The sequence below is a fragment of the Diabrotica virgifera genome, chromosome 6 (assembly GCF_917563875.1).
Source record: "Diabrotica virgifera virgifera chromosome 6, PGI_DIABVI_V3a".
NCBI classification, from domain to species: domain Eukaryota; kingdom Metazoa; phylum Arthropoda; class Insecta; order Coleoptera; family Chrysomelidae; genus Diabrotica; species Diabrotica virgifera.
Genome location: NC_065448.1, coordinates 251026970 through 251038891, shown reverse-complemented (window position 1 = coordinate 251038891; position 11922 = coordinate 251026970). Strand labels below are relative to the sequence as shown.

At 30.0% G+C, this 11922-nt stretch overlaps 2 protein-coding genes across 2 annotated transcripts; both read right to left on the bottom strand.

Moving 5' to 3' along the window:
- Positions 1 to 3864: 3864 nt before the first annotated feature.
- Positions 3865 to 7230, bottom strand: LOC126886339 (uncharacterized). Its single transcript, XM_050653212.1, has one exon. It carries the CDS (start codon positions 7228 to 7230, stop codon positions 3865 to 3867), a length of 3366 nt encoding a protein of 1121 aa, XP_050509169.1.
- Positions 6809 to 8623, bottom strand: LOC126886832 (uncharacterized). Its single transcript, XM_050653910.1, has 2 exons — positions 8549 to 8623; positions 6809 to 8017 (listed from the first exon to the last, which is right to left on the bottom strand). Exon 2 carries the CDS (start codon positions 8012 to 8014, stop codon positions 7706 to 7708), a length of 309 nt encoding a protein of 102 aa, XP_050509867.1. The 5' UTR covers positions 8015 to 8017; positions 8549 to 8623; the 3' UTR covers positions 6809 to 7705.
- Positions 8624 to 11922: the final 3299 nt, after the last annotated feature.

Below are 11922 nucleotides of genomic sequence, written 5' to 3'. Positions count from 1 at the left end.
ATGAGCTAGTGGATAGGTTAAGATTACTAGTAGCTTCTCAAAATGCTGGACATACTGGTCATAATAACGAAATTGTTTCTATCCTAGAGGAACTCTACGAAGGAAAAGTTATTTCATAAATATACGGTTTTCGTTCAATATTTTTCATTAACACGCAATGCCTCTTAACAAGTTCAACCAACATTATCTTACGTCTACAAGTTGTACATCTGACACTGAGATTGTTTCTGCTTCTCCATCTTTTTCTTCTTCTTTCTACATTTGCAAACCTGGTGATTTTTATAGTACATGTATCATTACCATTCGTGGTATTAAAAATTCCCTTATTGATAAAACTCATTTTGTGTTAGAAAATAATACTACTACTTATACGTTTAAGGTAAACGGTACCATAACAAATATTAGCCTTTTTCCAGAATCATACAAGATCCTCTATAAAAATAAAAAACAAAATACAACTCGAGCATTATATCCACAACAAAAGTATGATGTAAGCGAGGGTGATAGTCTCCAATTTGTCCTACCTAATCAATTTTTACCCCCTAATTCTGGCTTTCATTCAGATAAAATATTTGTAGAACTTGTACTCCTTTGTCCATTACAGAAAATTGAATAAACGTATAAATATCAAAAATTACTTGTTTAATCTACAGTTTTATTATGCCGCTCAATAAGTTTAATCAACATTATCTTAATTCAAATAACTGCAATGTTCCTGCAAATGATATTGTATCTTTAACTGATACCCCTCGCTTTAATTCAGCATTTTACATTTGCGAGTCTTTCGATTATCACGTTAAACATTTAATTCTATTAAGGGGGGAGAAGAAGCCAAGTGTCAATACCGAATATTATATACTAGATAACGGATTTTCATCTTTTATATTTCCTTTAAGTGGTAAGATTGAAAGTCTTTCTATTTATGTGTCTGATGGGGATGTATTGCTAAATAATAAAGCTTATAAATTCGATCAGTTGGTTGGAATGGGCATCGAGAAAGGTGACACTGTAGCGTTCAAGTTGAGCAAACCATCCTCTATTTCCATTGAATTCGTGTTACAGTGTCCATTAATAAAAAATGTCGAAAGCTGAAATAGTTGCCGAATTGCATAAACCTGCTAGAATAAATTACAAGCGACGGCGGGTTATTATCAAAGGTCTCAATGACCTTTTACAGGCTGATTTGGCAATTATGACCCCCTATGCTAAAATGAATAAAGGATACAACTATATACTAGTTGTTATTAACGCCTTTAGCAAATATGTGTGGGCGATACCTGTTAAAAAGAAAACAGGATTAGAAGTCAGCAGCGGCATGAAAAAAATTTTGCAGCAAATGGGAAAAACTCCAAAAAATTTGCAAACTGACAATGGGACGGAATTTTACAATGTACATTTTAAACGTTTAACTGAACACTATCATATTAATCATTACAGCTCGTTTTCAAATTTAAAGGCAAGTATTGCAGAACGTGCTATTAGAACTCTCAAATCAATGTTATGGAAACAGTTTAGCTTACAGGGATCTTATAAATGGATAGATGTGCTTCCCCAACTTGTTGACAAGTATAATTCAACTCGACACTCTACCACGAAAGCAATACCTAATCAAGTAAACGATAAGAATGCAAAATATATTACTGCTTTTAACCACATGAAAACTGTTGATCCAAGAGAACCAAAATTTCGAAAGGGTGACTTTGTTCGAATCAGCAAATACCGTCATGCATTTGCTAAAGGGTACACTCCCTTATGGACAAACGAAATATTTACTATTCAAGATGTCCAGCATACAAATCCTACCACCTATTTACTAAAAGATTCTACTGGAGAACCAATAAAGGGTACTTTTTATACAGAAGAGCTTCAGAAGACCAAGCATCCTGATGTCTACCTGATTGAACGTATTTTACGTCGCAAAGGTTCAAAAGTCTTTGTAAAATGGTTAGGAATGCCCAACTCAAACAATTCCTGGATCGACAAAAAGAACATAATATAGTTAATAATGAATTGTATTAAAAAAATAAATAAATAAAACTTCAAATTTACTAATATCTTTTTTATTTTAATATGTAAATAAAAACAACTAGTTTTACAATTGTACATGTTTGCGTAATATTGGTTCAAGAATTTTTTCTGCATTTTCAATCCTTTGTTTAAAACGATTTCTGTCTACAGCTAAAATTTCCCAATAAGATTTACGAGCTGATTTATATGCAAATTGCCACGTAAACATGTTATGAACTACGTTAGCTTTTTCATTAAATCTGACAGATTTTTTTTGTCGTCATAACTGCAATCCTGGCTCCTGAAGAAGTTCTGGATGTATGTAAATGATTTCCATTAGCCAACTGTATAATAAGGGGTTTATGTATTCGATAGATTTTATAATTCCTAATGCCTCTTGAATAGGTTCACTGGCAGAAACTGTTCCCATTTGTACTAGTTTTATATTACTAGCTAATTCCTGTCGTTTCGATGTGTCCAGCAAATTCTGAATTAGTGGTAAAATTCTCCAAAGTGTGGAAATTGAATTGGCTCCAAGTAGTACTTGAGACTCACCAGTTGTAATTTTCACTGCTGAAGCATATCGCAACTGCTTAAATTCTAAGAAAAACGGACCAGCATCGATAGAATCTGGAATATAAATAGATGATAGAAAATCATCTATAACTGATTTGTAGGATAACAAGTGATTCCAGGTTTCTTCAGTTAACACTACAGTATTATTTTGACACTTTATTCCAGATATTACGATACATGGAGCAAAATTTAACTGGTGGGATAAGCATACTGCCACATACTTTGACTTATTTGGATTTAGATAAAAGCGTCGTTCTCCAATAAATATATCGGTATTTGGAAATCCGGAGGTACACATTCTAATAAGTTATTGTTTGCGTTTCTTCGACTAATTTAGCGATAAACTAAGTATTTTAGTTGCCTTACTTTCCTTTTTATTTGATAAATGAGTGGGAGAAGGGGAAAATTGAAAAAACAATAAATCGGAATAATACTTCTTTATTTACAAACATGAATTACAAGTATCTTTATGGGGTTTTAATTCTAAGTAAAACCAATAAAATTACTTAGACATTTAGCTAGACAATAGAATTTAGCTACTAAGTATATATTCTTTATCAATTTAACCAGTAAATTAATAAAGAATATAGTTTTATATGTTTGTAATATTAGTAAAATTGTTAGTAATTATATATAACTTTTTATTAAAAAGTTAGTAAAAATATGTTGGCCCTTATCCATCATTTAACCTTTTATTAGGTTTTTATTTTAGTACAATAATTAATAATAATATAATTGGAAACTTAAAAAGGTTAAGCATTATTAAATTTTTTGTTGTTGTTGACAATTTATAATGTACACTTGCAATAATACATTTGAGTTGGAAAAAATAGTACATCATGAAAATCATTATGACAATAATAAGTTGAGTAGAAAAAAAGACCTTCTAAGCTAACCTGGTTATATAAATCCTCCCATTTAACAAACTCCCAATTACAATCAATATCTGAAAATCTGAAATTTCTTTCAATATCCCTCGCACATCCCTGACATAATTTCAAATCGAATTCTTCAAAATACACATAAACAAAATTTATATTAAAAAATAAACAAGTCTTACATTGAAAGCTATCCCACTCTTTTACATAATCGTTTACATCTGGTAAGGCTTCCTTAGATCGTAATTTTTGAAATCTATATATGGGATAATTTTTACAAATTTCTATAGTTAAACTCCGAGGTACATAATGAGTATAAAAAAAATCGTGGAGATTGTTGATATTTTCGCATAATGTTCTAACACATTGTTTTTGTAAGCTCAGCATTATCTGGAAAAAATTATTACTGCATTATACTATAGTGACCCCAGGGGATTGTATCAAACGAGTTTTCAAGCAAATGTCGTTTATTATCAAAAGGACTTAATGCAATTTTTGTTTCTTCAATACTAAAAACAGTGTGAAGTATAGATCGAATATAACGGTGTGATGCTGTCTTGCTTACGCTATTTTCTAAACAATATAAATAATCGTCAAATGTAATTTTGTTGTCTACAACGTTTCTTTTTATTCCTTTTGCTTTTTTAAAAGAAATTTCTTTGTTGTCATTAAATATCTTGTATGTATATTGTTTTGAACGCAATCCCACAAAAGCTAAAATTATTTTTCCTGATGTTTCATCTTTCATTAATCCAGGAATTTTTTTATTAACTAAAGGGATATCATAAACATTATCTGGTTTGTAACTACTTGTATCAAATTTTGAAATATTAGCTTTAATAATTTGTTCGTAAGCATCGTAACAAGTAATCTCATACAACAAACTGTCAGTGTCAGTATATAACAATTTGCATTGTTGAACTGAATTTTGTTTTAACATAAAATCATAATGAAAATCATAAAGACATGTTTTAGATAATTCCAAAACTGCCATTCCTGTATAGATTGGTTTGTCAAAAATAATACTAGATTGTCTTAGCTCAATCGCCATTAAATTGTCGTCAAAAATGACTCTACTATGAAATAATGGACTAGCAATTAAATTCTTCGCTCCGTACCTCCCTTCATACCTTCGAACCAAATGCAAAGCCCTTCTTTTGCGTTTATTTTCCATGCCTTTACCGTAGTTAGCATTGACCATTAGTTTAAAATTTTCACTTTCAAAGTCGTTTTTCGCTTCAGCTCTAAGATTAGCATTTAGTTGAATATAGGGTGCCAGCCAATTTGATTGTCTAAATGATAAAACTCGATATATTTTTGTAAGCACTAGTCCATGTTTTAAGGCTTGTTTTAGATTTTCATAATGAATGATATATTTTTCTTTGTTGTGTAATGTTGTCAACAATTTTTTTAATTTAGTATTTTGAGGTGCCAATTTTTCAGGACAAAAGGGTAAATCTTTATGCAAATCGTGTAGTTCAACTGGATAGCTTAAATCTACTTCTAGTAGGTATCCTATTGGAGAGTCACTCGGTATAGTTGTTACATCAAGTTTTTCGTGATCATCAATCCATTGAAAATTTCCGTAAGGTAAATACTGACTTTGTGCCCAACCGTATAAGTTATTTACATCAAAATATAATATATATTTGGAGTCTTGAGATGGGTCATATGTATTCATATATTTATTGTTAGCTTCAGAAAATCTATTACTACATTGACTAACCCCTCCACGAATAGAACTTTCAATAAACAACAACATATCTACATCTTGTAGAGTTTCCAATTGACATTTTGTATACTTTAACATGCAGTCCCACGTATAACCTGGCAATGTAAAATAATGTGCAGGATCTAAATTATAAGTTCTATTACACATTTTTCGAAAGTTTTCAAAACAGTCTGCCAATAGTAATACATCAGTTTTTAAATAAAGATCACTATACTCTCCCAAATCTTTTATATTGAAATTTTCCCAAACTTTTTGTGCGTGAGCATAATCTTCCTCGCTAATTTCCTCATCATTTAATTTGCTATAAAATTGTATTTTGTTAGGTAGCTGGGTTTCATTAAGACGTTCTATATTTTCTATATAATCGTAACAAAATATTCCTTTATGTGTTAATAATTCAAAGTTATCCGAAGAAACGTTCTTAAATTCTGCTTTTAAGTTTTCCAATTGTTCCTTATCCAAAAATGATACCATTTTTTCCAAGGAAAATCCCATAAATCGAAATGAATCTAAGAATCGAAACTGTATATGGGTTTTCTTGTGATAAACAGTAAAGCTGATATATTTTTCTTTGTTTAATGGAAGTACTTTTATATAGTATAATTTTGATAAATCTCTAATTAACATATGTGCGTCGTATCCCATTAAATTATGTATAAAAACTGGTATTACAAACCAGTTTTTGTAATTAAGATTACATGCATTGTGGCTAAAACCCCTAAAATGACCTGTCAGATGTGAATGATCCCTTACGATTGTATCCGTGGGCGTAAAATCCCTTTCACAAATATGACAATTTATTGCATCCTCCAAATTTATATTCACGTTTAATGGTTCAACATGTTTTAGCCTGGCTGAAATAACCGTTGCAATTTTATCGAGCTCATTAGCAAACCACGTGATACATTCAAGGCCACGAAAAGAATTGTAATATGTAAATGAATTATCGTGGAAACATTTCAAATAATAACCTGCAGAAAAGGGTTCATGTTGTTGATAACGATGTCTATTTTCTATCTTTTCTAATTGTTTTAGAGGTTTTAATATTGATTCAAAATCTGCATATAAGACAAAAGGAACTATTTCCTTATTAACAAAATTTTTAAATTTTATAATTTTGTTTGTACTAAACATCACTTTACAATCGTTGATGTTTTCACACATTGTTAAATGATCATTTAAATCTTCTTGAGAATAAAAGTAATTCAAACATCTGTCACATATATATTTTTTTACTTTTTTCTTTGATATTTCTTTATAAAGTAAACGTGATAAATCTTTAATCCAACAATAATGATAATTAATCTTATATTGTTCGTTATTGTCATCTTCATCATTATACTCTTCTTCTTCTTCACTTTCGTCAATCATACTTTCATCTTTTGGAAAATATTTGTCTTGGATAAGCAATAGATTAACATGTCTAGGTTTTTTGTGTTTTGTTACTCTTAGAACTACAGTTTCAAAAGATCCATTTTTATTCATTTCCAAACCGAATACGTTTACTGAAATATTATTCATTTTTTCAAATTTTGGAATTTGCCATAAAGGCATAGGCAACTCCAAAGAATTCGTATTTAATACTGTAGTATAATTTGGATACGAAGATGTTCTATTTAAGTTAAATTTATTGATTGGTTGATATAAAGCACTCACGATGCTCCAATAGAAACAGGCGTTATCGTTGTTTTTCACATTAATACATGCTTTTCTATCGAGAATTTGTTTAGGAAGAGAAATAAAAGAAGATGGTCCTTTACCTACTTCATATTTGTTTACATTAATTTCAAGAGATATTATATTACTAAGACTGTAACCACTATCTTTTTCTTGAAAATTTTCTAGTTTGTTTAAAAGAGGTTCCACGATATAATCGGTAAACCATTCCTTTAAGTCAGTACTTGCATCAATTACTTCAGTAACTGTATGAAAATATTTACGTGAAGTCACTTCCTCATCTTCTTTTTTTAAAATAAATTCAGCACAAAATGTTGAGTTGACTTTAGTGCAACTTAAATGTGCTATAAATTGTGTCATTTTTTGTTTAAAAATAATAAAAGCATCTTTGAAGAAATCTTTTATATCTTTATGATTTAAATTAATAATTATTCCTGTATGTATGCGTGCTCGAAAAATTGATGCTAAATTTTCCCATTTTACACCTAAAGTCGATTTAGCATTATTTTCCTTATTTTTGCTTTGTAGCATTGATTTAAAAACAGTTCTTATTCTTTTCATTTGTGCAATATTGTTTAATACCTTTTTTCGTATGCTGACAGATAAATCTATATTTCGTAAGAGTTTGTTACATAGTGTTATATTGTTGGTTATTTTTCCAATCCATTTTTGAGCCTTTTCGTTATGCCATTTATCTTTTAAAAGTTTAAAAGCATCATCTACATGTTTTAACATGTTATCACTTGTTCTAGCGACTTGCTCCATCGACATATTATTAACAATAATTATAAACAACAACAACAAAAAAATAAAATATGCTTACCTTACAATTTCCTTACAATTTTTTAAACTCAAACTTGGGCGATGGATTGAAAGACGATGAAGTTGCTGCTTCTAATCCTTTATAGCAGATCCCGTAGTTTCCGCTGCTTAATTCAACTAAATGATTTCTGAGCTGGGTTGTTGCACGTTTGGGAAGAAATATCACCTTTTCTTCAAGTTCTACGAGCACTGTTTGTCCATATCTAGTTTGCACTAGTTTGCAATTTACTATTTTAAAAGTTTCCTCTTGAGGAAGATCTTGTAGTCTACAAGATGGCTTATTGGGTGATGAGCAGCTGGCATTGATTGCTAAAAGATCCATGTTCTATAATTAAAAATAATACACTAAGTTTACTATTTAACTAAGATTTTTTTTATTTTTATTATACACTACGATTTGGTCTTAAGGGAAATAAAAGAAAACTGTATACTATTAAATTTTTGAGAAAAAAATTTTAATGGAAACTTCCACGAACAATATGAGTTAGTCTTAAAGGAAATAACACGTTACACTATTAAAAGTTATAAATTTTAAGAAAAACAACATACGAAACTACTAAAGGACTTAAACGAAAAACTATTCTTCACTTTCAGACAATAAAACCCAAAAGAAATACGGATTACACATGAAGAAAATGTAATACTCTTAAAACGATTAAAATTTTAGAAAATAAACTTAAAGAAAACGGATTAATGTTAAAGAAAATTAAAAGAAAAACGTAATACTATTAAAGCGATCAAAAATTTCGGAAAAATATTTACCAAGCAAATAAAAATTACACAAAATTTCTTCTATAATTTCATAACCAAACAAAAACATAATAAAGTAAATATCTAATTAACTGATTACACTTACTGTAAATTGAAGTATTCAAAACCACTCGTTTTTTTGTCGTTCGTTGAAATGATGATAAAGCAAGGTGAGACTTTATTTATACTGTTTTCTTACACCACTTATTTGTTTCAGAGAGATGGAAGGTAACTAAAATTAACTACCACAGAGGTGTACCCTGAATTTTTATTTTACTCATTTTTTAGCATCACTAAGGCAATTTCTGAGACAAAGGCTACCGGTCCATCTTATAAACCGGCCTATCGGGGTTGTCTTCGGACAATCGGAGGCGGCCCCGATAAACGCACAATATATTGGCCGGTATAAAAACCACCGGCTCTTCATAGTTCAGGAAGAGCCGGAGGTCCATATATGGGCCTACAAAATTAGTAAGTCTATTTATTCTTGATTTTAAATTAAGACTAATGTCTGTCTTTTTGTTTCAGCTTAAATCAAACATTTATAATATTTTTTAATTTTTTAAATTATTATTTTTTAAATTAAAATAAATAAATTGTGATACGCTACTGTGTATGTTTTTCTCAAAATCCTTATTTTTGTTTTCAAACCTGCTTGTTGCCAATCTAACTGATAATTTATTCAATGACTAAGTTCCAGACATAACAAACAACTTTATTATTATTATGTCCTTTATTCGAATTAAATATATGCACTTGGAGTTTAATTAATATTCAAAAAATGTTTTTCCAGACGTAAACAAAATCATCAAGTATATTACACTGAATTTATATTTTAGAAATAAGAAACAAAATCTTTCACGCCCAAATTATTTTAGAAAGAAAATTGTTTTAATTTTACTCCTTATTCTATCTCTCGAATTCCACCTTCTTTTTAGTCTCTTGTTTCTCGAGCTACTTAGCCGGTGCTCTAGATTATTCTTCCTTCCTTCCTTCTTCTCTATTCTATACTTTCTTTTCTTTATTTCAAATTGCATGCTAATTTCGATTATTTTTTCTTTCTTTTCTAAAGCAGAGTTTAGCGTAGCAAGAGATAAATATTGTAAACAATTACTTTCATTACTGCATACTTAATTCACGCATATAGTCCCAGAAAATGAGAACTAAAACCCTAGAATATAATTCCACTCAATCAAAATAGCTGCCCTCAGACACATCTCTTATCCAGAACTGTGAAAACGGCCCTAAGTAATATTCATGATCCCAAAACCCCTACATGGTGTGGAAGGATAGCGATTTCATACCCCCATATCATTGTTTACGTGGGGTTTCAGAATCCCCCTTCACTGTATAGATCACGTTCGACTTTATGAATCAATGCTAATTTGGCCGTGCTTTGATTCTAGAACCCCCCCTAAACCCCTACTAATATATACACGAGTCAAGAAACTTGGGAAGTCGTAACGATTAAGTTCATTTAAGATACAAATTAGGGGGTGATTTTCTCGATTTTTTTACCAAAACCAAAAGGGACTAACTTTATTTTGAGCGTAACTTGTTTAATTTTGATGCTAGAATTTTTTTTTATAAAACAAAAATGAAGCTTTTTTTAAACACTTTAAATAAGTTCAAATGAGTTTTCCCCGAAATGTGCTTTATTTTTGGTTATTTCACTTTAAAATATTGCATTTGGAATTTGACGAATATGAACCTATTTTTCATTAGCTATAACTCTGCTTCTACTAGGTGTAGAGACGTGATATGTACACCATTTTTTTAAATTTTTTACAGGCAATATTTTTTCTAAGAATGTTGTTTCGACAAAATACTTACTATTTTAGTGATTTGCGAAAAACGTTGCGAAAAAGCGTGGTTATTTTGTTGAAAACATGAACATATTCACTGCCAAATAACTCGAAAAGTATTGACTTAGTGAAAAAAATCTATAGAACAAAAGTTACTTAAAATTAGCCAGTTTATCCATTTCCTGACTTTCTTTGGACGAATATTTTCTCACCCCTAAGAAGGGGTGAAAACCACCCCCAGGGCAAAAGCACATATCGGCACAATATCACTTTTTTTGTTTGGCTTGTTAGCTATGTGTATGCCAAATTTCATGTCAATCCAAGCGGTTCTTTAAAATTTAGAGGTTTTGCAATATTTTACCGTTAAAGAACGGACTATATCAGTGGATCTAAATCAGGTAATAGAAAATATAAAAATAATCTTCTAAAACCACACCACTCAACAATACTAATAATTAATATACGCTAGCCACCTAAACAATCAGCATTGTTAGGCTAGGCATTCTCTAGAAAATAGCCATTCTTTTAATTTTGAAAATGTAAGGATTTTGTAAGAAGCAAAGGACTACAAGAAAATATGTATATTGGAGATAATTCACATAAGAAAGATCAAAATTGTATCAATAATAAGACTGATATAAATCCGGCATGCCGAATCCAGATGGATGACCACAGCGCTGGATGAAACCAATAGAAAAGACAAGGACAGGGCTATGTCCAAAGATGGATAGATTTAGGATCGAAGATAGGTAGATAGATAGAATAAGACCGATATAAACGATCCTTCCGATAAATAACAGTGGAGGTTAGTAGTCCAGGGCGCATCTGTTTTGAGATAGACGTTGAGAGGTGACTCAAATTTTTTTTGCAGAAATTACTTGAAAATAACTCAAATAATAATATTTGAGTTATCCTCCCACTCAAAATGGCCCGGAACATTGTTATAAATAATCAAAATATCAAAATATGAAGGAAAAATTCGATTTTTTTATTGGTTTTTTGATTATAATTTTAAAACTGTTCATTTCTGAGAAAAGTTGTACTGACATGAAAGTTGCGTAATTAAATTTCCTACAATAGAGAATTGGTTAAAAATTTAAAAAATAGTCACCCTTGTTCCAACATAGCAATAATTGCGAAAAAAACATACAAAAACAAGTATTTGCATTTTACGTTTTTCAACCATTTATGCTATACTTAGGACCTTCATATTTTACCCAGATAAACTTTATGATATAGAAAAACAACACTGTAAATTTCATTAGGATCGGTTTAATAGATTTTGCAAAATAAATTTTGCAATCCAGCTTTTCTCAAAAAAAATTCATTTTTTAATATGTTACAGGACTGAAAATAAAGCAGATACAAGTTGAATTTTTTTTTGCTTATAGAAGTGTACTGTACCTTTTATTTGCAATTTGCAAAATTAAAATCGATTAATTACCACGGCGTCAGGAAATTTTTTAAATATACATTAATTTTTGGTGCTACGCGCAAGACAGCGATGTTCGATTCACACAAGTTGATTTCTACCAAAATTTCTTCCAAACTTTATTTAATATATTATTTTCTTACTCCATATTTTTTGTATTTTAATATTTTAATTCCACAAAAATCAAACTAATTATATTATTGTTTGTGAAATATTCTTTAAACAATTGCATATGTTTAAAAA

Bases quoted from the DNA above. Each gene is read 5' to 3' on its own strand.
- LOC126886832 (XM_050653910.1), bottom strand. From the start codon at position 8,014: ATGGATCTTTTAGCAATCAATGCCAGCTGCTCATCACCCAATAAGCCA.
- LOC126886339 (XM_050653212.1), bottom strand. From the start codon at position 7,230: ATGACACAATTTATAGCACATTTAAGTTGCACTAAAGTCAACTCAACA.